We start from the raw sequence: 27,875 nt of genomic DNA, 5'->3' as shown, positions 1-27,875 counted from the left end.
CTTTTTAAAAAAAAAAAAAAGTTTTTGGGGGCAAAGACCCACCTTTATTTTGAGTTTTGTAAACTTTAGACTAGTCATAGGTCAAAATTACAAAAATATCTATCCACTTAATCTAGAGATCTAAATACTATTTTAGTGTTCAATAGTAGCAAATGTTTATGAAGGCCTTGGGAGGTGAGCAGAGGGAGCATTATGGTCCTAATCCAGAGACAGATCTTGGCAGACCCCAGTGGCTTGTGAAAATATGAACCCCTACTGAAACAAGGGCCCACCCTGCTGATCCAATTGCAGGATCAAGAACTACATTATATAAAAGAGCATGCTAACCCAATTGTAAGCCAGATGTAAACAGATGTAAGAGTGTCCATATACAAACACTATGTCTTCACTGTAAAAAGTGTGGTTTTAACATCAAGATAGCTATCTGGATCTAAAAATCCTTGAGGAGACAGGGCATGGAGAAAAGAGTTTATTGTTGAGACAGAGCACAATTATTTTAAAACAAGAATAAATCTGTGCAATATCACATCGTTAAACCAGTGCAACTCTGTGTTTAGACCAGACCCTTTTTAATCTTTCTTGACTAATTTTTATGGTGCATAAAAATATGATGTTAAGAATGGTATCAGGGTTCAGCTGTTTTTCTCCCACCCCAAAGAGTCTCTACAAGTCCTTCGTAATCACCTGACCTCCAGTATTCCCACACTTCAGAAGGACATGCAGGACTTCAAACATGGCAGTGAACAAAGTTCTCTTTGTCAACTACCTTTGGAGTTCATCAATACTGCTATTTACCTCACAAGAGGTGGTCTAATTCACTACTGTCTGATTACTACGACAAAATCTCCAGAATGTGTTATTAACCACAAACTACAGCAATCCTTGTTGAGCAGTACAAGGTATTATCTATACCCACAGTTTTGGTGCTTGCTTCTGTTGCAAAGTTAATAGCTGGGTCAGGACGTTAAGAAAAAGAGGTACAAGTTCTGTATGTTTGCAAACATACAGAAAGCAAGACACATGAGCACTATTAACTGTAGGAATATGGCCTTGTTTGGAAGTAATGTCGCTTCATACATAACTAGAGTGTACAAATTCCACTGACAAAGGTTTAACTCAAATTATACAAAATATTATAGTTCCTGAGATAAAATAACCTGACATCTTTGGCCTCTTAGCACTTATTATATGGTAAGAGAAATGACCAGGAATATAATGCCTGAGGCCTGGGCTACACCTAAAACTTAAGTTAACCTAGCTATTTCGCTCAGAGATGTGAAATATTCACACTCCTGAATGACGGAGCTAAACTGACCTAAATTCCTGTGTAGAATTTCCATCAACCTAGCTACCACCTCTCAAATGGGTGGATTTACTACAGTGACAGAAAAACCCGTTCCATCCCTGCAGTGACTGTCTATACTACAGCAGTGCAGCTGCAGCCTGGCCACTTCTCTATTTCTCCCGCACCTGCCCAACACTAAATCTGTGAAACAGTCTTTTGAATATACAGAACACAAAATGGTACAAAGTGAGCAATGCAGTGGAAAGAAGTCAACCATCCAAGGCAGATCACTTGTTTTCATTATCCTTGTTCCAGGAAGCCAGGAGAACAGCTGTGCCATCAACAGCCAGTTCAATAATTGAAGAATGCATTTTCCTGACATAACAATAGAGTCTCTTACTGACTGTGTCTATTGCTCCAATATTCCTATCTGCATCAGCTTTTATTACTCAGCTTTGGAAAACAAGTCATAGAGGTACCATTATTTCAACAATTCTGAAAGATGACCAACAACTCCTCAAGCAATCTAAGTGTTCTCCAGCTGTTGCAGATTCCTGTCTTTTGTGATAAAATATGACTACCGACTACCATGTGTAACAATTTTCTATTAGAAAACTTTTTAATGACCCAATCCTAGAAGCTAATAATTAGGCAATTTTAGACACTGTTGGGAACCTTTAACTGCAATATTCATTTTTTCTAAAATAATACATTATTAAGAATCAGCTAGGTGTTAACCTTGCAGTTTCAGAAATTAAGACATATGTATTTTAAGTAAGGCTGCATGTCTGTCACGAAAAAGTCACAGTTTCTGTGACCTCAGTGACTTTTGCAGCAGCCAGTACAACTGGGTCAGAGCTGCCGGAACTCTCAGGCAGCCCCTGGGCCAGCAGCAGTTTGGGTATAGAAGGGGGCTCAGGGCTGGGTCGGGGTGTGGGGCAGCACTTACCTGGGGGAAGGAGCAGCCAGCATGGCCCTACAGCTCCTGACCTAGGCAGAGTGGGCAGGGAGCCCTGCAAGCCACTGGCCCTGCTTGCAGGCACCACCCCCACAACTCCCATTGGCTGCATGCAGTTCCTGGCCAATGGGAGCTGCGAAGCCAGAGCTTGAGGTGAGGGCAGTGCCAGGAACCTCCCTGGCCTTCCCTCCCCCTAGGAGCTGCAGAGACACACAGAGCCAGGTAGGGAGCCTGCCTGCCAACCCTCCCCCGAGGGCCAGCAGGGGTCCCGGGCCACACATTGCTGCCCCTCCCCCCCACAGGGGTCCCAGGCTCCACGTCCAGCAAATGCCGCACCCCCAGACCACCCCCAGAGCATCTGCAGCCCCCGTGCCCAAGTTTTAGTTAGGTGTATATAGTACAAGTCATGGACAGGTCATGGGCTGTGAATTTTTGTCCTTGACTTTTTCTAAAAATACCCATGACTAAAACGTAGCCTTAATTTTAAGATAGTTTGTGGAGCACGAGTGGCACAAGTATTTTTTAGTCTATAAAAATTATACTAAGGCTGCTTTACATATACATTATCAATTAAATCATTCAGTTGTACTCACTAGTCTATTTTGACCAAAACTATCAAAATAAAGCAAAACATCAGTTTATACTTCTCCAAAAAAGCAACTGAAAACAATGTTCTGCTTTCTATGGTATGGCAGAAAGCACAATTCAATACACCTGACTTCTTGACAGTAATCACCTATTACACAGTGCCTGTGGAGTGCAAATTGCTTCAATTCAAGCTAAAGATGTCTAAAAAATAGGTGGTCTCCACAATAACAATTTGCAAACAAAGTACCAGTTGCCAATATTTAAGAATGGTGTTGGGTTTGTCAACCCATTTTACTCCACCTCACCGACAGATTTTCAAAGGATGTCATAATTTACATAATATCTGCCTGGATTAGATAGAAACTTTCTGCCATAAGGAATTTACTTTCTACATTTCTAAAATTTCTCTTTCCAATTTATAAAATATCTTGCACATCTACAGGTTTCAGAGTAGCAGCTGTGTTCGTCTGTATTTGCAAGAAGAAAAGGAGTACTTGTGGCACCTTAGAGACTAACCAATTTATTTGAGCGTAAGCTTATGTGAAGTGAGCTGTAGCTCACGAAAGCTTATGCGCAAATAAAATTGGTTAGTCTCTAAGGTGCCACAAGTACTCCTTTTCTTCTTGCACATCTGTAGTCATGGAAATCATTGTTAGAGACTAGAAGAAACTACTGATGCTCTGCCAGAGGCTTTCAGTTTGAAATAGGAATAGCCAAAAGAAGTTAAATATGTTCAGAGATCACTCATTTTACCCCCTCACTGGACAGAAAGTTAGTTTCTAAATACAGTATGAAAGAAGCCAGCTGAGAGACTCGGACGGGACAGAAAGAAGAAAGAGCAGGAAACATTATATTGTGATACCGCAGCAGTCAGGGGTCTCCCTATACCGGGAACATTCAAGAGCCTCCACAAAGGAGGAAGGAAGAGCTGTGGGGTAGGGTGTGAGGGCCTGGTTTAAGCTGGGGACGGAAAGCGGCTGTCTAACACACACCAGAGAGGGACAGTGAATCCCAGGGGTGCCCACCAACCAGGACAGCTTTCCAGGGCCTTTTGAAAGTCCTACAACAGACGCTCAGGGGTCTGCGAACAGCCTCCCCCCCAAATCCTCGACCACCAGATTCCAGCCACCCCTCATCCCGGGGGACGGGACTGAGCCACCCTCCCCCCATACCCCGCTCACGCCGGGAACTAACCCACCCTGCCCCCCAGTACTCTCCCCACCCCGGGCGGAAGGCGGCCACTGACCCAGCCGCCGCGAAAAGGCTGGCCGGCCCCACGGAGGCGGCGCGACGGGCTTCTTCGCCGCGCCTCGGGGCAAGGGGCCAGATCCCGCCACCTGTGACCCTCGGAGCCTGAACCCCGCCCCCTCCAGCGTCACCTCGCTCACCTCATAGACGCCCCTTCCCCACGGGCTCCGGGACGGCGGCCCGCCACAGAGCGACCTCCGCCGCCGCTTCGCCGCTGGTTTGTGTTTTCACGGGACTCGCTCAGGTTTCTATGCGCATGCGCAGAGCCTACTGCTCCTTGGCCCAGCGGAGGCTGCGGCCATTCCTTGGAAATTCCTTTCTGCGCCTGCGCAGAATCCTCCACTTCCTTCTCTTGGGGCGTTGCAGCTGCTGGGGGTGAGTTCCTCGAGCGCCTCGTGTTGTGTGGTGCAAGGCGGCGTCCACAGAGCCAGCCCCAGCCCGCCCGCAAGGCGCAGGAGGCGCTACAGAGCCGGGAAGCTGAACGGCTGAAATCCTTTAGCAAAATCACCCTTCAGGTCCAAATCTGCTGCTGGCAACTGACTTTAGGCGGGTCCCCGCACAGATCTCACACCCGTTTAGTTAAAATAGCATTAATCTGTTTAGTGACACACAAACCGATTTCAGTATGTCCACATAGTAGTCAGCGGCGGTTTCGCTACCTCAGTGGACAAAATGTGAGTGCAAGTTTTGTGTGAGAAGAAGCCCTCAATTCTTGTCCCACCTCAGATTGCAACATTTTCAGTATCAATTATGCATTACAAATCTACAAAAAGAAAAGGAGGACTTGTGGCACCTTAGAGACTAACAAATTTATTTGAGCATGAGCTTTCGTGAACTATAGCTCACTTCATCGGGTGTGTTTAGTGGAAAATTCAGGGGGGAGATTTATCTACACAGAGAACATGAAATAATGGGTGTTACCATACACACTGTAAGGAGAGTGATCTGGTAACGTGAGCTATTACCAGCAGGGGGGAGAGGGGCAACCTTTTGTAGTGATAATCAAGGTGGGCCATTTCCAGCAATTGACAAGAACATCTGAGGAAGGAGGGAGGGAATAAGCATGGAGAAATAGTTTTACTTTGTGTAATGACTCATCCACTCCCAGTCTTTATTCAAGCCTAAATTAATTGTATCCAGTTTGCAAATTAAATCTATGTTGGAGGACTATTCAGGTTGCAAAAGCAATACACTCTGATGGGCTACGGCCAAGGGATTTGGAATGTGGGAGGGGGCTGCGGGTTGAGGCAAAGAGTTGGCGTGTGGGGGGGTACTGGGTCTGAGCTAAGGGTGCAGGCTCTGGGGGTGGGGTTGAGGCAGGGGGTTGGGATGCAGGAGGGGGTATGAGCTCTGGGCTGGGGCCAGGGATGAGGGTTTTGGTTGTAGGAAGGGGCTCAGGGCAGGGGCACAGACTTACCTCAGGCGGCTTCGGGTCAGCAGTACAGCAAGGTTAAGGCAGGCTTCCAGCCTGTCCTGGCTCCCTACTGCACCCCAGAAGTGGCCAGGAATAAGTCTGGCTCCTGGAGGCAGGAGGCTTCACAGGGTGTTCTCACCTGCTGGCACCACCCCCCAGTTCCCATTGGTCACTGTTCCCAGCCAATGGGAGTGCAAAGCTGGTGCTCAGGGTGGGGGCAGCACATGCAGCCGTGTGCCTGGCCCCCCCACACCTAGGAGCCAGACTTGCTGGCCACTTCTAGGGTGCAGCGTGGTGCCAGGACAGGTGGGGACTAGCCTGTCTTAGCCCTGCAGCACCGCCAACCGGACTTTTAACCGCCCTGTCAGCAATGCTGAGCGGAGCCGCCACGGTCCCTTTTTGACCGAGCATTCGGTTGAAAACTGGACACCTGGCAACCCTATGTGAATGCCTTATGGTACAGGCCTCAATTACATCGGTGGTTCTCAAACTTTTTTTTCCACGGACCACTTGAAAATTGCTGAGGGTCTCAGCAGACCACTTAGGGTATGTCTACACTATGGAATTAGGTCGAATTTATAGAAGTCAGTTTTTTAGAAATCGGTTTTATATATTTGAGTGTGTGTGTCCCCACAGAAAATGCTCTAAGTGCATTAACTCGGCGGAGTGCTTCCACAGTACCGAGGCAAGCATCGACTTCCGGAGCGTTGCACTGTGGGTAGCTATCCCACAGTTCCCGCAGTCTCCGCTGCCCATTGGAATTCTGGGTTGAGATCCCAATGCCTGATGGGGCTAAAACATTGTCGAGGGTGGTTCTGGGTTCATATCGTCAGGCCCCTGTTCCCTCCCTCCCTCTGTGAAAGCAAGGGCAGACAATCGTTTTGCGCCTTTTTTCCTGAGTTACCTGTGCAGACGCCATACCACGGCAAGCATGGAGCCCGCTCAGGTAACCGTCACCGTATGTCTCCTGGGTGCTGGCAGACGTGGTACTGCATTGCTACACAGTAGCAGCAACCCATTGCCTTCTGGCAGCAGACGGTGCAATATGACTGGTAGCCGTCATCGTCATGTCCGAGGTGCTCCTGGCCACATCGGCCAGGAGCGCCTGGGCAGACATGGGCGCAGGGACTAAATTTGGAGTGACTTGACCAGGTCATTCTCTTTAGTCCTGCAGTCAGTCCTATTGAACCGTCTCATGGTGAGCAGGCCGGCGATACGGATTGCTAGCAGTCGTACTGTACTATCTTCTGCCGGGCAGGCAAGAGATGAGGATGGCTAGCAGTCATATTGTACCATCTTCTGCAGAGCAGCCATGAGATGTGGATGGCATGCAGTCCTTCTGCACCATCTGCTGCCAGCCAAAGATGTAAAAGATAGATGGAGTGGATCAGAACAAGAAATAGACCAGATTTGTTTTGTACTCATTTACTTCCCGCCCTCCCCTGTCTGGGGGACTCATTCCTCTAGGTCACACTGCAGTCACTCACAGAGAAGGTGCAGCGAGGTAAATCTAGCCATGTATCAATCAGAGGCCAGTCTAACTTCCTTGTTCCAATAAGAACAATAACTTAGGTGCACCATTTCTTATTGGAACCCTCCGTGAAGTCCTGCCTGAAATACTCCTTGATGTAAAGCCATCCCCTTTGTTGATTTTAGCTCCCTGAAGCCAACCCTGTAAGCCGTGTCATCAGTCAGACAACAGCAGACAATCGTTCCGCGCCTTTTTTCTGTGCGAACTCCACACCAAAGCAAGTATGGAGGCCGCTCAGCTCACTTTGGCAATTAGGAGCACATTAAACACCACACGCATTATCCAGCAGTATATGCAGCACCGGAACCTGGCAGAGCGATACCGGGCGAGGAGGTGACGTCAGCGTGGTCACGTGAGTGATCAGGACATGGACACAGATTTCTCTGAAAGCATGGGCCCTGACAATGCATGCATCATGGTGCTAATGGGGCAGGTTCATGCTGTGGAATGCCGATTCTGGGCTCGGGAAACAAGCATAGACTGGTGGGACCGCATAGTGTTGCAGGTCTGGCACGATTCCCAGTGGCTGCGAAACTTTCGTATGTGTAAGGGCACTTTCATGGAACTTTGTGACTTGCTTTCCCCTGCCCTGAAGCGCATGAATACCAAGATGAGAGCAGCCCTCACAGTTGAGAAGCAAGTGGCGATAGCCCTGTGGAAGCTTGCAACGCCAGACAGCTACCGGTCAGTTGAGAATCAATTTGGAGTGGGCAAATCTACTGTGGGGGCTGCTGTGATGCAAGTAGCCCACGCAATCAAAGATCTGCTGACATGAAGTGTAGTGACCCTGGGAAATGTGCAGGTCATAGCGGATGGCTTTGCTGCGATGAGATTCCCTAACTGTGGTGGGGCCATAGACGGAACCCATATCCCTATCTTGGCACCGAAGCACCAAGCCGGCGAGTACATAAACCGCAAGGGGTACTTTTCAATAGTGCTGCAAGCTCTGGTGGATCACAAGGGATGTTTCACCAACATCAACGTGGGATGGCCGGGAAAGGTACATGACGCTCGCATCTTCAGGAACTCTGGTCTGTTTCAAAAGCTGCAGGAAGGGACTTTATTCCCAGACCAGAAAATAACTGTTGGGGATGTTGAAATGCCTATATATATCCTTGGGGACCCAGCCTACCCCTCAATGCCATGGCTCATGAAGCCGTACACAGGCAGCCTGGACAGTAGTCAGGAGCTGTTCAACTACAGGCTGAGCAAGTGCAGAATGGTGGTAGAATGTGCATTTGGATGTTTAAAGGCGCGCTGGCGCAGTTTACTGACTCGCTTAGACCTCAGCGAAACCAATATTCCCACTGTTATTACTGCTTGCTGTGTGCTCCACAATATCTGTGAGAGTAAGGGGGAGATGTTTATGGTGGGGTGGGAGGTTGAGGCAAATCGCCTGGCTGCTGGTTACGCGCAGCCAGACACCAGGGCAGTTAGAAGAGCACAGGAGGGCGCGGTACGCATCAGAGAAGCTTTGAAAACCAGTTTCATGACTGGCCAGGCTACGGTGTGAAAGTTCTCTTTGTTTCTCCTTGATGAAACCCCCCGCCCCTTGGTTCACTCTACTTCCCTGTAAGCTAACCACCCTCCCCTCCTCCCTTCAATCATTGCTTGCAGAGGCAATAACGTCATTGTTGCTTCACATTTATACATTCTTTATTCATTCATCACACAAATAGGGGGATGACTACCAAGGTAGCCCAGGAGGGGTGGTGGAGGAAGGAAGGAAAATGCCACACCGCACTTTAAAATTTACAACTTTAAAATTTATTGAATGCCAGCCTTCTCTTTTTTGGGCAATCCTCTGTGGCGGAGTGGCTGGTTGGCCGGTGGCCCCCCCACCACGTTCTTGGGCGTCTGGGTGTGGAGGCTATGGAACTTGGGGAGGAGGGTGGTTGGTTACACAGGGGCTGTAGTGGCAGTCTGTGCTCCAGCTGCCTTAGCTGCAGCTCAACCATACACTGGAGCATACTGGTTTGGTCCTCCAGCAGCCTCAGCATTGAATCCTGCCTCCTCTCATCACACTGCCACCACATTTGAGCTTCAGCCCTGTCTTCAGCCCGCCACTTACTCTCTTCAGCCTGCCACCTCTCCTCCCAGTCATTTTGTGCTTTCCTGCACTCTGACATTATTTGCCTCCACGCATTCATCTGTGCTCTGTCAGTGTGGGAGGACAGCATGAGCTCGGAGAACATTTCATCACGAGTGCATTTTTTTTTCTTTCTAATCTTCAATAGCCTCTGGGAAGGAGAAGATCCTGTGATCATTGAAACACATGCAGCTGGTGGAGAAAAAAAAAGGGACAGCGGTATTTACAAAGACACATTTTATAAAACAGTGGCTACACTCTTTCAGGGTAAACCTTGCTGTTAACATTATATACATAGCACATGTGCTTTCGTTACAAGGTCGCATTTTGCCTCCCCCCACCGCGTGGCTACCCCCTCAACCCTCCGCCCTCCCCGTGGCTAACAGTGGGGAACATTTCTGTTCAGCCACAGGCAAACAACCCAGCAGGAATGGGCTCCTCTGAGTATCCCCTGAAGAAAAGCACCCTATTTCAACCAGGTGACCATGAATGATATCTCACTCTCCTGAGGATAACACAGAGAGATAAAGAACGGATGTTGTTTGAACGCCAGCAAACGTACACTGCAATGCTTTGTTGTACAATGATTTCCGAGTACGTGTTACTGGCCTGGAGTGGTAAAGTGTCCTACCATGAAGGACGCAGTAAGGCTGCCCTCCCCAGAAACCTTTTGCAAAGGCTTTGGGAGTACATCCAGGAGAGCCGCGAATGCCAGGGTAAAGTAATCCTTTCACATGCTTGCTTTTAAACCATGTATAGTATTTTAAAAGGTACACTCACCGGAGGTCCCTTCTCCACCTGCCAGGTCCAGGAAGCAGCCTTGGGTAGGTTCGGGGGGTACTGGCTCCAGGTCCAGGGTGAGAAACAGTTCCTGGCTGTCGGGAAAACCGGTTTCTCCGCTTGCTTGCTGTGAGCTATCTACAACCTCATCATCATCATCTTCGTCCCCAAAACCTGCTTCCGTGTTGCCTCCATCTCCATTGAAGGAGTCAAACAACACGGCTGGGGTAGTGGTGGCTGAACCCCCTAAAATGGCATGCAGCTCATCATAGAAGCGGCATGTTTGGGGCTCTGACCTGGAGCGGCCGTTCGCCTCTCTGGTTTTCTGGTAGGCTTGCCTCAGCTCCTTAAGTTTCACACGGCACTGCTTCGGGTCCCTGTTATGGCCTCTGTCCTTCATGCCCTGGGAGATTTTGACAAAGGTTTTGGCATTTCGAAAACTGGAATGGAGTTCTGGTAGCATGGATTCCCCTCCCCATACAGCGATCAGATCCCGTACCTCCCGTTCGGTCCATGCTGGAGCTCTTTTGCGATTCTGGGACTCCATCATGGTTACCTCTGCTGATGAGCTCTGCATGATCACCTGCAGCTTGCCACGCTGGCCAAACAGGAAATGAGATTCAAAAGTTCGCGGTTCTTTTCCTGTCTACCTGGCCAGTGCATCTGAGTTGAGAGTGCTCTCCAGAGCGGTCACAATGGAGCACTCTGGGATAGCTCCCGGAGGCCAATACCATCCTCCACTTGTCAGGGTGGAGTAAGGAAATCGATTTTAAGAGCCCTTTAAGTCGAAATAAAGGGCTTCATCGTGTGGACGGGTGCAGGTTTACATCGATTTAACGCTGCTAAATTCGACCTAAAGTCCTAGTGTAGACCAGGGCTTAGTGATCTTTCCAATGTTGTTTGTAGCATTAGCTAACTGTTGTAAAGCACTGTGAATAAAAGCACTATATAAAAAAAATTTATAATTAAACTTTTTGTTCTACAAATAAAAGCACACAACTCATATTTTAATATCAGTAGTCTTACCTTTCTAATGCAGTGGATGTGCCTTCTTTCCTGCCGCAGCAGCCCCCAAACTGGGGCTGGGAAGAAAGAGGGTGTCTCCCTCTCTCTCCCACCATAGCAGCCACAGAGCTCAGGCTGGGAAGGAGGGCCGTCTCTCCCCAGCAGCCGCAGCCCCAGAGCTGGGGAAAGTTGCCTCTTTCTCTGGCCGCCACAGCCCTGCACGTCCCAAATTCCCACCACCCCCTCTTCTGACCCCACTCCCTCCTCCCACCTACCCCCTATTCCCACCCAAGGCCACCACCTCACCTTAGAAGTGCATTTTCTTCAGGGTTCAGGCACCTAATTAGTGGAGCCACACCTGCATGGCTCCACTAATTAGGTGGGTGGCCCTTCATTCTCTTGTATGGTGCCGGCCAGGCGTGCACCTTAGAGGGAAATATCCACAGACCACCTGAATGGAGCTAATGGACCACAGTTTGAGAACCTCTGAATTATATGATCACATACTATCCCTAGCCTTGGGCAAGGAGACTGGTATGAGGAGGGGGAGGGTGGAGATTAGGACTGGCTGGATGAGGAGATGAAGACCAGGCCTTACCCAGCGTGTGGAGGAGACTAGGGGGAGGGGAACAAGAGGGATGGACAAAACTGGCACAAGGGTTGGCTAGTGGGACAGAGGCAAAAAGTCTGGGTGAATATGAGAGCCCACTGTCATCCAGCATCTGCTGTGGAACCCAAGATTCCTAACTCTCACCATTCCTCTCTATTTACAGCTGCAATTGAAGTCAACAGGAGTTGTGCTCTGCCTATATCAATGCTACATGAAAAATCAGGCACTAAGTGACTCAAATTGGGCACCCAAAATAAGTGGACACTTTGGATCTTAATCTCTCCTTGCCTCAGATCCTTATTTGTAAAATTAGGATAATAATAGCCTGTCACCTCAAAAGACTGTTATTAAGAAAAAATAATTAATGTTTATGAAGCACTCAGATACTATAGTGATGAATGTCACAGTTTCAGGGCAACTGCAACTGGATTTCTCCCACCATAGTCTCTGGAGGGCACCCACTTGAAGGTTTCTGGCTCCACCTCTTCTGGGTGGAGACCCACATCTCCCTACATCCTGACCAGGAGTTTTAAGGCTGCACAGTTGCCTATCTTACCATATGATATCCCCAGCAAGCCGTGCTTCCTCCCCAAAGGCTGTGACCAGTGTATTGCCTGCAATTGTAAGTTACCACACAGCTCCTTCTAAGTAAGTGTGTTTATTCGTATGGTAAAAGCATTACAGAGAAAACATTAAAACAATAAAAGTTCTTACATACATGTTAAAAAGCTTGCCAGAGGTCACCCTCAGCTCCAACCTAGCGTTCTGGTAGGCGTGGTTGCTCCGGGGCTGGAGCACCCACAGGGAAAATATGGTGGGTGCTGAGCACCCACCAGCAGCCCCTCATCAGCTTCTCCCCTCCTCCCAGTGCCTCCTGCCCACTGGCAGGCCTTGCAGATCAGCGCCTCCCACCTGCCACAATCAGCTGTTTTGCGGCATGCAGGAGGCTCTGAGGGGAGAAGGGAGGAGCAAGGACGCAGCGCGCTTGGGGAAGGGGGCGGAACTGGGTAGGAAGAGGTGGGGTGGAGGTGGGGCCTTGAGGGAAGGAGCGGAGTGGTGGCAGGGCCTCGGGCAGCACCCCCCAGCACATTGGAAAGTCTGCGCCTGTGCTGGTAGGTTTTAATCCTTCAAAACCCACAACTGGATTTTCTCTGTTAGAAATATATCTCTGTCTTAGATCCAGAGCAGAACAAAGGCATAACCTGTTTCTTTATATAGCTTTGATCTTGGCCTTGTGTACCAGGTAATCACCAGACAAAAAGACCCTCTCCTCACTGGGTAGCTTCAAAGGCTGGGTTTTTGCATAACTGGAGATGGGTAATTTGCATTCACCTCTCCTTAGGGATTCCCCAGGAGATCCACTTCACGCTTATTATCCCACAAGTCCATACTCGTCTGGCACATTTTCAATATAGTCTTTTGAACTCCCAGGTCTCACATCACATCTCTCTCCTAGAGAGGTTACATACAATCCCAGCCCACAATAATACATACATTTCGTGCAACAAGATCTTCCTAAGACATTGCAGAATATTCCCATATCCGTTACAATGAGCACCATGGAAAAGCCCATGAGGAAATTAATAATTCTATCTTCAGAGCAGGGTTTGTATAATATGCAGTAAATAAGTAAATAACGGATATGGGAATTTCCTGTGAGTACTATCCATTCTGTGCACTGAATAAGGCAAGGGTCCTATAGGAAAAATAAGTTGTGATCACAGAATTAAAGACTATCATAACGTATACACAAAAGGAGGATGAATTAAGGTTATACAAGTAACCTTACATCACCAGCTTCCTTGTACCACTCTGTCTTAATCCTATTTTGAAGCAAACACTGCATGAAAGAAGGATTTTTTTTTCAGGGGAAAGGCTAACTTAAATTGCTAGTTGGTAACAGTGTCAATTATGATGCTTTTAAAAAGTAGTAATTTAGCCAATAGTAACTTAATCAGAGACCAGGGTCACTACTGACACACACACACCTGCACTCCAGTCAGTCACCTTAACACCTTTCATTCATAATGGCCCTGTTCCACACTTGAGACTGTGACCTTAAGTTGTAAGACTCTGTATCTGAATACTGCCATTTCTTCTCCCCAACACAGGAATTATAATTTATATTTTAGCTATCATAACCAAACCTTACGAAAAGAATATTCTACAACTATTAGACTGATTTTTGTCAAAGCATCTGAACATATTCTCTTATTTTTAAAGCCCTTTAGCAGAAGGCACCATTCAGCATGCCGTCTGCTTGCAGCCTATGCTCTTGTGGAGCTAAGATTGGTACATTTAGTATTTGTTGCAAGATCTCCTTTACAATGCTCAAGGCCACAGATACTTTTGTACTACTTACAAACAATTCCATTATGATTTATATCGTACTTTCAATCTGCATGGAACTTTACAAGTGGCCAATTTCTCAAAGCTGAAAACAATTATGAGCCAGATCAGTTGGGAGGAAGAATCAGAAAAATCATTTAAGAACACCTTTCTAGATGCTCAAAAAAACACAATCCCAAACTCAAGAATGCCATACTGGTTAAAAAAAGTGACCTGGTATAGAGGGGAAGTGAAAGAAGCTATAAAAATAATACATAACAAATGGAAGAAGGGGGAAGTTGATAGTAATGAATATAAATCAAAAGTAAGGAATTGTAGAAAATTAATAAGGGAAACAGAGGAACACAATAAGCCCCACAAAAGGAGAATATTTGTCTAAGTACTCTGGTTTGATAGAAAATCACTGCTAGACCCAAGAGGGAAGAGAAGAGGGCAAATGGCCTGCAAAGACAGAAACTGCCACAAGGGTGTGTGTGCATGGATGGAGCCTATCTTTGGCTATTGCATTAGAAGCTTTATAAACACTAAAATAAGACTGTCCCTACTAGAGCTGGTCAAATTCACTGGCAGGTCCAAAAAAATCAGAATTTTGGTTTGGTTTGGAGGGAACTGAAATAGCTGTATTTCGTGATTCAGAAGCTGGAAAAATGTCATTTAGCCAGCAGTTAGGGCACTCAACTTGAAGGCGGGAGGGGGAAGAGGTGACTTCAAGTCCCTATTCCAGAGCAGAAATGAAAACCTTGCATCTCCCTCTTGCTAGGTTGAGTAGCCTAACCACAAAGCTACAGGGTATACTTGAATAGTCATTCATCCAGAGAGGGAGTGACACTTTAGTTCAATATCTCGGGCACTCACCTTAGAGGGATGGGACACCCAGACTCCAGTCACTCCTGCACTATTTGTGTGTACAAAGTGGAACAGGTTGTTGAGAGACTGAGAAAGATCCCCCAACAGACTAGCCTATAGCTTGGTACGTCAGGTACTCACCACACACAAGAGAAAACTGGGTTCAAGTCCCTGCATTGCTCAAATGTCAGATGAATGCCTTAGCTTAACATTATAAGGGGAAGTGTCAATGCAACCAGTCCTGGTGCCTAAGTCTCCTTGTGAACCCAGCCTGAAAAATCAAAACAAGATGTTTCACAAGCATCAAAACTGTTCATTTAGATATTTCTGATTCTTATTTATTTTCTAACTTGGACTGAAACAATTTGCTGAAGTCGACACAAATTTGCAAAATGTTGTGGTTGACCCAAATCTGCCTTCTTTGTTTAAAAAAAGTTTCAGACAAAAAATTTCACCCAGCTTTAGTCCCTATCCCAGAGAGCTTAGAGTCTTAGATAATGAAAAGATGCAAAAGTGGAAGAAACAGACAAAAGGAGGGTGCAAAGAGCACAGAAGGATGAATGAAAACATCATGCACAGCAAACACCAGTGCCCAAGACCCATTGAGATTGCTGTCCCAACCTCTCCATGCAGAAATAAAAAAGGCCATTAAAAACCTTTCTGAGGTGCTTTCCTCCCACTTCAGTGGTGGAGCTGGAGGCCAAAAGTGAACTGAGCTATTCCTGATTGAAGCTGGAATTTTTCTTTCTATTGTCCTGTCATACAGTCCAGCAGATGGTGTCTGAAAGGGAAAAATTTGCATCATTAGCCCTTCATTCCATCAAGGGCAAGACTTATGACACCACAGTAGTGTGCCATAGCTTCTGCCTTTTGTAATTCCCTTATGTAAGGTGATCACATTCAGAGATTGAGAAATAGATGTTCTATTTATTTTACACTTTTGCCTCCCCCCACCCCCCGATAAACGGCAGAACTCCATGTATTTTGGTTCCTTGGCCACACCATTTGCTGCTGATGCCACTCCTTGCTTCAGGATTGTGATCCAGCACCTAGATGACTTCGAAAAAGTACTTAGGCTCAGGCCTTAAATTCTCATAGAGTATTTCCCACAATTCCCTTTCCCCCATCATTCCCCCATGCTTTAAAAACTCCAGGGGGGTTGAAAATATTTACCAGATCTCTGCTTCAGACAGCTCCGACTGAATTTAATCCCTGCTTAGGCTTTATTATGAGGATAATTTTATACATGTGAATTAAGTGTAAAACTGATGCAGTACTGTGTCACCAGCCAGCCTGAAACAAATGAATGTCCCCCACTTATCTCAAGGGACCGTAAATTTACATTTTCATTTGTTGTTGGACACACTCGTCTAGCTGTGGTAGGAGTTCAAGTCACCTCTGCCTCTGAACACTATTCCTTGGGGAAGCAGGAGTGAGGGGGAAGCAAACAAATTCTCATAGTAGGTATCGCTAGTGCACTCTCATTACTGGATGATATTATGGAGTGTATGATTTTTTGTTTTTAAAAAACACATGCACCTGAAAGCAACCTTTTTAGGAATATTTTTATAAACTTGGAAAATAAAGAATGCACATAATATGTCAAACTAGGGCTTTGTCTACACTACACAGCTTTTAACGACAGGTCCATGTCACTAAAAGTCGGGCAGTGTAAACGCTGTTTATCAGCACTTTTGCCAACAAAATACTTCCACCCCATATGAGCAGGGTTCATGTTGTCAACAGAAGAGCACGCCTGCCAACAACAAGCCATTTACACTGCCACTTGCTACAGCAAAACTTTGTCTTTGGGGCGGGGGGGGGGGGGGGGAAGGGGATTCTTTAAGCACCTGTGAATGACATTTTTGTCATTCAATTGGCGGTGTAGACAAAGCCTTAGTCACTACAGAATGAGTAATTAAGGAAAAAATGACAGGTTTCAGAGTAACAGCCGTGTTAGTCTGTATTCGCAAAAAGAAAAGGAGTACTTGTGGCACCTTAGAGACTAACCAATTTATTTGAGCATGAGCTTTCCGATGAAGTGAGCTGTAGCTCACGAAAGCTCATGCTCAAATAAATTGGTTAGTCTCTAAGGTGCCACAAGTACTCCTTTTCTTTTTAAGGAAAAAATGTAAACATTTAATATACATGCTACACAAGAAAAAAAAAGTTTTATGGTCTGTTTTTCAGAGGTGCTCAGCAACCCAATCTTGTCAACAGAAGCACCTTTGTAAAGTTAGGCCACTACTGTAAGACTCCATCTAATGTACACATGTATGTATTGCCTGCATCACTACAATGCTGATTGATATAATACAGAATTTCATACTCAAATTAAAATATATTCATTTCTGTAAATGTTACAATTATCATACAATATGTGAAATGTTTGTGCCAGCATTTAAAACAATTTTAGAGAGGAAAGAAAGATGGGTAAAGAACAACTACAACATTGTTTAAAGATATTGCATTTCACATTTGGACTAATAAAAGTATTTTAATTCACATGCAGTTGATATTTCACAGAAATAAAGTCACCACTGATCTGTCCAGAAAGCACCAATTGTATGTGGACTCAGCAAGTAAACTTTTCTTGTAGCTTTCCTGATTTAGGAGATATAGTTAAGACAGTGCTCCTGTAGAACTGAAAATGTAAAGATAAATACAGCCATAAATTAACTGACAAGGAACATAGTGCATTCAAAAAGCCCCAAAGGTATATTTTTCTTACATTTATAGATCCCATTGACAATCATGTCATTCTCAAGTTACTGGAGTTTATTGGAATTTTTTTATTAACAATTATAATAAAAAAACAATAGTCTTTGCTAAGTACAGTCATAAAGACTTGTATTCCTAAATAAAAACTGAAGAGGATGTAAGTACAAGCAGTCCAATAGTAGTAAAACATTTAACAAATATTTTAGCTTATATTGAGATTTTATTTCAATAAAATGTATGTTTAAGTTTCAAAAATATTATTCTCTGTGGTTAAATTTCATCATTTATTATTCATGTTCTGCAAGCACCTAGTGAGGGGCTATACTGTACTAGTTGAAATCCCCACCAATTTCCAGGGAAACAGCATTGGGCCCAGAATCTTTTAATTTATAGGAAATTCAGTACTCACGGTGACTAACAGTGACTAACAGCCTTGGCATAGCGTTGGCAGGTGATCTGAAAGATTTCACAGCTCTGCTAATGTATCTTAGGGACGATATGCATTATGAAATTGTCTGTGTTAAAACACGTTTGGGAACCACCATGTTACAACTCTGCTTTGGTCCTGGTCTTTGTGGACAGGACCAATGTTATAACCAGGATAAAGTACAAAACAATTAACCTGTTTTGGACTTAGTCTTTATCAAGTTGGTCCCCAGCTGTATTAAATCATCACGCTTTAAAATAGTCACCTTCATAACATAGATGGGAGCAGGATTTGGGCCTGTGACCTAACTAATTAACAGCAAAATTCACATACCCTTCAATGAGACAAGGCTTTTGTCCTTAGTCCCTCAATATACTAGTCTTTAGCTTCCTTTGAGCAGAAACTACTGATCATTCCAAATTTCCTGAATTGCTAACAGAGCTGAAACCTTAAAAAGTATATTGTTCTTTTTGCTAGTTCCCTGTCTGAACCTGAGCATCCTCCATTATATCAGAATTGGTCTGCGTACAGATTGTTAAATACTATTCAATGAACATGTATGTCAGCAAACTGCTGTTTTCCTGAACCGTTTAGCCAAATAATATTTGGTTTAACTGTTTGGTCAAATAATATTAACTGAAAAGATTTTACTCTAAGAATAGCAGCAATATCAATCAAAAATATTCGAACTTATTTTTTCTGGTATTCAGCCTGTTCTAGCTAGAAATGGAGTTTATTATGTAACTATTTGCTGCAAATGCAGCCAAATAGAAATAATATTTCAGGAAATGACAAGTACTTGCAAATATTAAAGAAAGCCATGGAGTGATAGATATTTTTAATGAATGAGACAAAACCAACTTGGAACTGGAAGGCTATTTCCCAGAAAGTTTCAGTGTAAGTCAACTTTTGGACTGTGTCCAAATAGCTGATAAAAATTATGTTTAAGTGTAGTCTCAGAAACTTAATACCTTATGATAAGTAGGGCTCTACCAAATTCACAGCTATGAAAAACACATCACAGACCGTGAAATCTGGTCTTTTGTGTGCTTTTACCCTACACTATACAGATTTCACGGGGGAGACCAGCATTTCTCAAATTCGGGGTCCTGACACAAAAGGGAGTTGCAGGGGGAGGTCAGTTGCGGGGGGGTGTCACAAGGTTATTTTAAGGGGGGGCTAGGTAGTATTGCCACCCTTACTTCTGTGCTGCCTTCAGAGGTGGGCGGCTGGAGAGCGGCAGCTGTTGTCCGGGTGTCTAGCTCTGAAGACGGCACCCCACCAGTAGCAGTGCAGAAGTAAGGTCAGCAGTACTGCAACAACCCCCTACAATAACCTTGTTACCCTCCCACAACAGCTTTTTGGGTCAAGATCCTTTCAATTACAACACCGTGAAATGTCAGATTTAAATAGCCGAAATAATGAAATGTATTGTTTTTTAAATCCTACAACCATGAAATTGAACAAAATAGACCATGACTTTGGTAGGGCCCTAATAATAAGGTATATCAAAACACTGGTATAATTATAACTTACATAATAAAACAAAACAAACACTGAAACCATGAAGCTATTTGTTGTGACTTAATCTGGAATGGTCTTTGCTGCTGTGTGTTACATACAGGATTTTGAAATGCATCCAGCATTGCTAATGTTAATTAATGAACTACAGATACAGCACAGCACGACTCTTGGCTTTTCACACATTTCTTATGCCTTCTTTTTAAGCACATGGCAGAGTTGGAAGAGAATCAAATGGTTTTTTAACATCTTTATTTTGGTTATCAGACATAAGAGGAAAAGAACAGGTAAAAGACAAAACCATCCCCACAGCAAAAACAAGCCACCTTGATTAATTAATCTTTCCAAAAACTTTTGACCGACTTTTTTTCATAGTAGCAGGCACACACAGAAGCAGACAGTAAACAGACAGTTTATAAAGTCTAAAAAGGCTTTTACAGTACAACATAATTAAAAAAAATAAGTATTTTAACATTTTTAACCTGAGTATTGAACTATGTTCTTTAGAAAAGTAGTTCATAAACCAGATATTCCTGGAATTTTATTACAGAATTAGAGTTTAAATTTAGGGATGCCTAGGACGTGGTCTACAAGGCTTACTTGTGCCTTGGCACTATCACAAGTTATTTTTTAATTCTGAGTGTTCTTGATATGTACAATTCATATCTGTAGTTTCAGCTATACCTTGCACATAATTTTCTTTACAATTCCTGGATGGCCAGGAATGTGATTTTTTAAGTGGTCTTGCTGATTTTTTATATATTTTCGTGTTGAGAATTGAGCAAGTGTTGTCCTGAGAGCCAAGATTTTGGCAACATAAATATTCAGGATCAGTTGGCTCTTGAGATTCTGAAGCTGTACACTGATGGTTCTTCAGAATAATGTTCTCTCCTGAAAGATTGGTTTCGTTACTCTGCTTTGATGCATCTTCTTTTTCCTCCATTGTACGAGCCAGCATATAACTAACCTTTCTTTGATGAGCCAAAGCCTCTTCTTTATCATTCAACTGTATTCGTATTAAAAAGGAAAAAGGAAATCTAGTTTATAAATGATTCCTTAGAACATCATCATATGTGAGTCAACAATATTTGTTTGCTCAGAGGGAACAAAGCCAACTTTGATCAATATGCCTTTTTGAGATTTTTTTAAGATACTAACCAAATCTATTAGCATCCTAAGGATTTCATGAGGATTATCCAATTCTTCCATTTTCCTACAGTCAGCATCAGAAATAAGCATGCCCGTCAACTTTTGTCCCAGATTTTTCTTGTTCCCTTGCAACATAACAAGTCCTGAGAAAAGGAATGCACTTCATTTGAAATACACAAGGACATGAAAACTAGTATTCTTTAAGCAAAAAAGAGGTTGACTTTGGGAAAAAATATACATTTACAAAGTAAGATATGGAAGGAACTACGGCTTATAAAGTGGTAATCCAAATTATAGTTGACTTTCATTGGACACAATATGGAAAATGGTTTTGCATGCAATGCTGTGCTGGCCCACACCAATGATAAAAATAGTCTTTTTATTGAAAAAATGGTTCAACAAAATGGAAACTTCTGGAACTGCATGAGAAATACACTTTGGCTCTTCTATAAAGACTGTGAAGTCCTTTAAGATCTACTGATGAAAAACACCATACAAGAGACTAGGTATTATTATAACAATCCCAACTTGTTTTGTTTTTTGTTTTCTAAAAGGGACACTATATGCTAGGTTAAAAAAGGTTTTTTGAAATAAATGTAAAAAGCTGTAAGTCTTAAACTGCTAAATAGATATTTTTTAAATTTCAATGAAGATTAAAATAAACGAAGGATAAACTATCCTGAGTTAAGTCTAGAAATATATGCTAATATCCCACTATAAAAAGAGTGTGGAATTTTTAAGTTCTTTTTATGTTTGCTGAAGATGCCTCAGGACATATAATTAGCGAACAAAGACACCAGAATAATCAGTAGTTTAATGAAAACTTCTAAAATATATCCCATGTCAGAATGTTACATTCTGGGGGCTCTTTAGCAAACAAAGAAAAAACCCCAGCAGATTTCACAAACCACAAGAGCAGTGGGTCACATGGGACTGGAAGTGGATTCTGTTCCCAGCTCTGCTGTGGATTAATGAACAAAGCACTTCATATTTTCTGTTCCTCGGTTTTCCTATGTGTACAATAAGGATAATGATATTTACTCCTCTCCTTTACAGATCAATCTGAGATCTGCAGATGGCCAGTGCCAAGTATTATTGATAATAAGAATGTTTTCTAAAAGTAGTTAAAACTTGTTTTTATATTATGCAATATTTCTTAAATTGCCTAGGGAGTGGGGGATATTCAACACACATTTCTGTGCTTAATTCAAAGTTGTAATTCCCTTACCGTGTGAATTTATCATACATCATAATTAAGGCTAAGATTCTGTCACACATATTTTTAGTAAAAGTCACGGACGGGTCACGGGCAATAAAAAAAAAAAATTCACGGAAGCCCGTGACCTATCTGTGACTTTTACTAAAAATATGCATGACAAAATGGGGAGCTGCAGGCTCCCCACATCACCCAAGGGGACCTGGGTTGGAGGTGCAGGGTCCCCTCACTACCTGTGGTGGTTCCAAGCTTGGGGCACCTTGGCCACCCATGGAGGCTCAGAGCTCCATGCTTCCTGCAGAGGCTCAGTGCTTGGTGCCACCTGCAGTGGCTCCGAGCCCTGGGGTGTCCACGGAGGCTCCGAGCCCCATGCTACCACTGGCGGCTCTGTGCTCCCGGGCACATGCAGCGGCTCCATGCTCCAGGGAGCCCACAGCAGCTCGGACTTCCCGGGAGCCCCGCTGCCCGCAGCAGCCAGGAGTTTGGGGTCTCCCCGTTGCCTCAGAGCTCTGGGAACCCTTGCCTCCGCCCCAGCTGGGAGTTGCCTGCAGGGCAACCCTGCCTCCCTCTGCGGCTGGGAGCTTGGCCCCCTGAAGTTCCCAGCTGCTAGGGGTTGCAGGGGACCCTACAGCTCTCAGGAGCTGGGGGCTCAAGTCACCAAGGTCTCTGGAAGTCACGGAATCTGTGACTTCCGAGACCTCTGTGACAAAATCATAGCCCTAATCATAATACTTCTATAAAATAAATTAGTACTATCAACAAATTTTTCTCTTTTATAAAAAAAATATAGCAACTAAAACTGTAGGTTAAATCTTGCCCAGAATTAAGATTTGTAACAATAAACTGGTATAAATCCTAAAAACAATATAAATCTTTTCACAAAAGGTCATTACAATTCTAAATAAAAGTTGTTGTTGGTTTTTTGTTTTTTTTTAAAAGAAAAGAGTACTCACCTTGTGCAGTAACTGCGGTTCTTCAAGATGCGTGTCCTTATGGGTGCTCCTCTTCAGTTACTTCAGGTGCCTCTCAAGCCATTGGTCAGAGATTTTCCATTAGCAGTGTCCATTCGACTCACACATGCCCTCTGTACAACCACAGGCCACACACCAACAATATATAGGGCTGCACAGGCAAATTGCCCTCAGTTCCTTCTCTATCTGACCGTGCAACAAAGAGCAGTCTGAAGCAGGGGGGAGGAGGGTGGATAGTGGAGCATCCTTAGAGACACATGTCTCAAAAAAACAGAGTTACCCCACAAGGTGAGTAACTTCTTCTTCAAGTAGTGTCCCTATGGATGCTCCACTTCGGGCAGCTCCCAAGAAGTATCCCCACAGGGGATGGGGAGCTTCGGAATCAAGTCCAAGACTGAAGACAGTAGAGCAGAACCAAGTGTTACATCAGATCTGATGGCAAGAACCAAGGCACAATGTTTAGAAAAACTATGCACTAAGGCAGAGCTGCTAGATGGGCCCATCTCAAACACTGAAAGGTTTTTGACTAAAGCTGTGGAAGTTGCCTGCAATCTGGCAGAATCTGTATTATCCTTTGGAGGGGTATAGCACCAGCTGCATCGTAGCAAGCAATAATACACTCAGAGATCCACCTTGAAAGTCTCTGTGAAGAATTCATGGATTCCTTGAATCTTTTTGCAATGGAGACAAACAGTCTAGATGCTTTCCAAAATTGCTTGTTCTGATCCAGATAAAAGGTCAATGCTCATCTCAGATTCCATGTATGAAGGAAGGTCTCATGCTGAGTGGTTTAGGAAAAAATACCAGTCGATGAATAGAATGGGTAAGATGGAAATCCGTCAGCACCTTAGGTAAGAATTTTGGATGTGGTCATAAGTAGACCTCGTCCTTGAAAAATATCATAAATGGGGGGGTTTCCCACCAAGGCCCCATTCTCCCCAACCCTGTGGGCTGACATGATAGTGACTAGAAAGACCATCTTCATAGATAAATGAAACAAGGTGCTAGTCACCACAGGTTCAAACAGAGGTCTCATAAATTATCTAAGTACTAGTTTGAGATCCCAAGTTGGAGTAGGATCCTTAACCTGGGGGTGGGGTCAAGGTTCCCCAAACTCTTAATAAATCTAGAGGACACAGAGTGAGCAGGTATAGAAAATCCCTCTAGTGGGGACTGAAATGCTAATATTTCAGCCAAATAAATCTTAATGGAGATAACTGATAACCCTGATCTCTTCAAGTCTAGCAGGTAATTCAGGATGGCTGAGAGTGAAGAAGATTCAGACACAAGGCCGTGACAGCGATACCACTGGTTGAACCTTTTCCATTTCTGAAGGTAAGTTGACTCCCATCTACTGTTTAGTAATGCCGGTTGTACTCCTGTCAAGCAGGTGGATTCTAAGCCTGTGGACATCTATGAGCCATGCTTGGAGTTGAAGGATCTCTAGGTTGGGGCAAAACACACAATTTGTATCCTGAGAAAAGAGATGACAGATGGTCAAAAGCTTAAACGTCAGTTGGACACACCGATTAAGAAGATAAGGATACCAACTTGGCCTCAGCCAGGTTGGTACTATAAGGAAAACCCTGGTCTTGTCCTGTCTGATCTTGTTCATCACTCTTAAAATTAGTCGTGTTGGAGGGAATGTATAGAATAAGCCCTTTGTCTATAGGAAGGAAGGAGAAAGGCATCTCCCAAAGACTTTGGCCTCCTCTTGAGCAGTATAAGGGGCACTTCCTGTTGCTGGATGTGACAAATATGCCCACCTTTGTAAGTCCCCACCTGTGGAATATCACACGAAGAATTTGAGAGTCCAACTCCCATTCATAGTCCTGGAGAAGCCCCTTCTGGGCGTATCATCTGTGACATTCTGGACTCCAGAGAATTAAATGGCTGAGATCTGAATCTGATGGGCTATTCACCAGTTCCATAACTATAGCTTTGGCACATAATCAGGGGGATTTTGCTCCTCCCAGTTTGTTGAACATGCAAGCCACACCATCCCTCATGATCTTGACTGATTTGCCCCGATAAGAGGTAGGAACTGAAGGCAGGCATTCCTGACTCCTCTGAGTTCCAACAGGTTGACAGGGAGACTGGTTTCCTGAGATGACTATCTGCCCTGAGTTGTTAGGGTATTGAGGTATGCGCCTTACCCTAACAGTAATGCGTCTGTTGTCACAGATATTGTTGGACCTGGGTGGATGAAAGGGATGCCCACGCAGACACTGAACTGATTTTTCCACCAGTCTAGGGCACTCTTCACCCAGAAGTGAACTGTGGACTGTTTGTCCGAACAGTCTCTGGTTGAGGAACAGATCCTTTGGAACCAACCCTGAAAACAGTGGAGGCATAGTCTTGCACGCTTGGTCATGAAAGTGTAAGCTGCCATATGACCCAGGAGCTGCAAACAGTTCCTTACTGTAGTGCAAGGGCTTCCTTTAATTGTCTCCACCAGTTTTGCCAAAATTATGAATCTGTCTGTGGGAAGGATGGCCCTGGCTGCCAATGAATCTAAATATACCCCTATAAATTGTATTCTCTGTAAAGGGGCTAAATTGTTTTTTTTTTTCGCATTTAGCTTCCAATTCCTGCAAGAGAAAGAGAGAGAGGGGGCTATCTGGATGGAAGTTAGTACTAGTTCATAAGATCAGTCCTTGAGTAGCCAGTCATTGAGATATGGGGAGACTAAAATTTCTTCTTGCTGAAGACAAATGGCTACTATCGCAAGAACTTTTGAGAACACCCTTGGGGCTAAAGCGAGGCCAAAGGGAATACTCAATATTGAAAATAATCGAGGTCCAGGGTGAAATATAGGTATTTTCTGTGTGCAGGATCTACTGCCATATGGAAATAGGTGTCCTGTAGGTCGAGGGATAAAAAACAAACAATCTCCTGCCTCTAGAGAAGGGATTGTAACTGCCAGAGTCACCATTCTGAACTTTTAAGACTTTACAATTTGTTCAGTCACCCCTGATCCCACTGTGAGGAGATGGGACTTGTTCTATCACTTCTAAACGAAGGAGAGAGTGTATCTCTTGACTCAGTATAGTCTCCTGAGAGGCGTCCCTGAAGAGGGATAGGGAAGAAAGTGGGACGGACGTAAAGTGGATGATGTAGCTGATGTTATAATGTCCATGGCCAACTTGTCTGTTGTAATAAGATGCCAGGCCTGTTGGAAATGGGAAAGACAGTCTCAAAAAGTGGGATGGTGGGTGAAAGTTTGCAGCTTGCAAACTAGAAGAGAAGAAGGAGTTGAACCTCATCCATCAAAACTGTTGTTTTGACAAGGACTGGGTGTTCACTGAAGGCAGGTGAGAAGGTCTTTTCCTCAGGAATTTTCATCTCTTTCTAAGTATCAGAGGGTAGCCGTGTTAGTCTGTATCCACAAAAACAACGAGGAGTCTGGTAGCATCTTAAAGACTAACAGATTTATTATTTATTTATTTATTTATACCACAAGTACTCCTTTTCTTTTTGCGAATACAGACTAACACAGCTGTTACTCTGAAACCAGATTTATTTGGGCATAAGCTTTCATGGGTAAAAAAACCCACTTCTTCAGATGCATCTCTTTCTAGCAGATTTGGTGGTTCAGTGAAATCCAGAGAACTGGGCCAGGTACAATCTCTATGCGATTTGAGAACTGCTATATCTCCTCTTGTTTGTAGAGGTACACATACCTAGAGACCTCATGGTGGTCCTGGAGTCTTCAGCATGTACAGGGACTCATTCACAGTCCCTATGACAATCACAGAGAAGAGTCCTCAGTAGTATTCTGAACTCTTTCAGGAATACCGACAGCTGAGAGCCACAACGCCCCATACACGACAATCGTGGTGGAGATGGATCTAGCCACAATGTCCCTGGCATCTAAGGACACTTGAACAGAGGCTCTTGATAATAACTGATCCTCCAAATTGATGGCCTAGAAATTCTCTCTATGCTCCTGTGGAAGATATTTAATAACGGTTGTAAAACTAGTTGTAATTCATAAAGTCATACGTGGCCATGATTGCCTGCTAGTTTGTGATCCAAAACTGGAGGGTCATAGATGAGTACGCCTTTCAGCCAAAAACGTCAAACCTCTTCTGATCCTTATCATAAGGGGTAGACCTGGCATAATGCTGTTTACCACCTTGTTTATGGCATCCACCACCAGGGAATTAGGTGGGAAGGAGGAAAAACAAAAATTCTGAATGCCTATAGGAAACATAATATTTCTTATCTGACCATTTACTACTTGGTGGGATGGTGGCAGGATTTTGTCACGCAGTCTTTGCTGGATCCAGAGGTACAATCATTAATGGGTAGCACAACTGGGGTGGGTGGTTGTCAACTGCAGAATGTCCAGGAGATTGTGTTGTGGGTCTTTAACCTCCTCAAGAGGTATCTGGAGGGTGTCAGCCATCTTCTTCACCAGGTCTTGGAACTGGCGAAAATTGTCTGACATCGATGGTAGCGGACGCATAACTGCATTGTCCAGGGATGAAGACGAAATAGGAGTTTAAGGGGTGGAATCTTTGCTCACCCCACTTGCCTGTTCCTCAAAGGTCTCCTCATGCCAGGGGTTTGGTGGAAGAGACGGTGAAACCCTCGTCTCCTGGTGCAATGGAGCCATAAGTCTGGCAAATTGCTCCCAATATGCTGCCCGAAGATCTCAGTATAGCCACTAGGGAGGCCTCTACAGGAGAAGGGGTGGTACCCAGGACTGATCCCACCATCCCTGATATGGATAAGAATCCTTGTCAAAGTATGGGTTCCTGTAATGATGCGAAGGGAACTCTGCACTGACAAGGAGATCACTTGAACATCTCCTTCATCCTCCTCAATGTCCTTTAATGGGGAGGAGGGACCCAGTAGAAAAGGGTGGGAAATCCTGAAAGGTAGCAATGGTAATCTGGTAATGGGGACTGGGGTCTCAGTACTGAAAGTCAGTCGGCATCCATTAGCAGTGAGGCTCCAGCTCGTCTAACACTGACAAGTCCCTGGAGTAGCAGAATTCCTGGGGTAGCAAGTGGGTTGGTACTGATGCAGCAGTTGAGGTGGAGGGTATTGTTAATCTGGAGCATATAGATGCTGAGGCCAAAGGAGTCTGGTGCTTTGATTTTGCTGGTACTGATGGACCAGAATGCAAAGACACCACTGCTGAGTCTGATGTAGATGG

The 27,875-nt window shown here is 44.5% G+C and overlaps 3 protein-coding genes across 9 annotated transcripts in view; all 3 read right to left on the bottom strand.

Moving 5' to 3' along the window:
* ZFYVE16 (zinc finger FYVE-type containing 16) overlaps nucleotides 1-4,385 on the bottom strand; it is a 55,209-nt gene extending 50,824 nt beyond the window's left edge. For 2 of the 4 annotated variants that reach the window (XM_073344357.1, XM_073344358.1), the window contains exon 1: nucleotides 4,220-4,385. The gene's annotated coding sequence lies outside the window, so the exon portion shown is untranslated. The remainder of the gene's footprint in view (nucleotides 1-4,219) is intronic. The other 2 variants (XM_073344355.1, XM_073344356.1) reach the window with 1 other exon arrangement.
* Nucleotides 4,386-8,751: 4,366 nt separating this feature from the next.
* LOC140912049 (uncharacterized) lies at nucleotides 8,752-10,532 on the bottom strand. The gene is made up of 2 exons (XM_073346207.1): nucleotides 9,894-10,532; nucleotides 8,752-9,305 (listed from the first exon to the last, which is right to left on the bottom strand). The coding sequence occupies exons 1-2, from the start codon at nucleotides 10,468-10,470 to the stop codon at nucleotides 8,785-8,787; spliced, it is 1,098 nt and encodes a 365-aa protein (XP_073202308.1). The 5' UTR covers nucleotides 10,471-10,532; the 3' UTR covers nucleotides 8,752-8,784.
* A 6,266-nt stretch (nucleotides 10,533-16,798) lies between these two features.
* The window catches only part of CCDC125 (coiled-coil domain containing 125), a 46,088-nt gene continuing 35,011 nt past the window's right edge, over nucleotides 16,799-27,875 (bottom strand). For all 4 annotated transcript variants that reach the window (XM_073344351.1, XM_073344352.1, XM_073344353.1 and 1 more), the window contains exons 11-12: nucleotides 20,531-20,664; nucleotides 16,799-20,378 (exon numbers count right to left, since the gene is read on the bottom strand). In XM_073344351.1, coding sequence (XP_073200452.1) covers nucleotides 19,989-20,378; nucleotides 20,531-20,664 — 524 coding nt within the window. In that variant the 3' untranslated portion in view covers nucleotides 16,799-19,988. The remainder of the gene's footprint in view (nucleotides 20,379-20,530; nucleotides 20,665-27,875) is intronic.

This window comes from Lepidochelys kempii, chromosome 5 (genome assembly GCF_965140265.1).
Source record: "Lepidochelys kempii isolate rLepKem1 chromosome 5, rLepKem1.hap2, whole genome shotgun sequence".
Lineage (NCBI taxonomy): Eukaryota > Metazoa > Chordata > Testudines > Cheloniidae > Lepidochelys > Lepidochelys kempii.
The sequence above is the reverse complement of the archived record's forward strand: the minus strand, read 5'-3'. Positions and strand labels throughout refer to the sequence as shown.

Bases quoted from the DNA above. Each gene is read 5' to 3' on its own strand.
- LOC140912049 (XM_073346207.1), bottom strand. From the start codon at position 10,470: ATGCAGAGCTCATCAGCAGAGGTAACCATGATGGAGTCCCAGAATCGC. The intron at 9,306-9,893 runs GTGAGTGTACCT...TTTCTCCACCAG, and splicing joins AGGTGGAGAAGGGACCTCCG to CTGCATGTGTTTCAATGATC.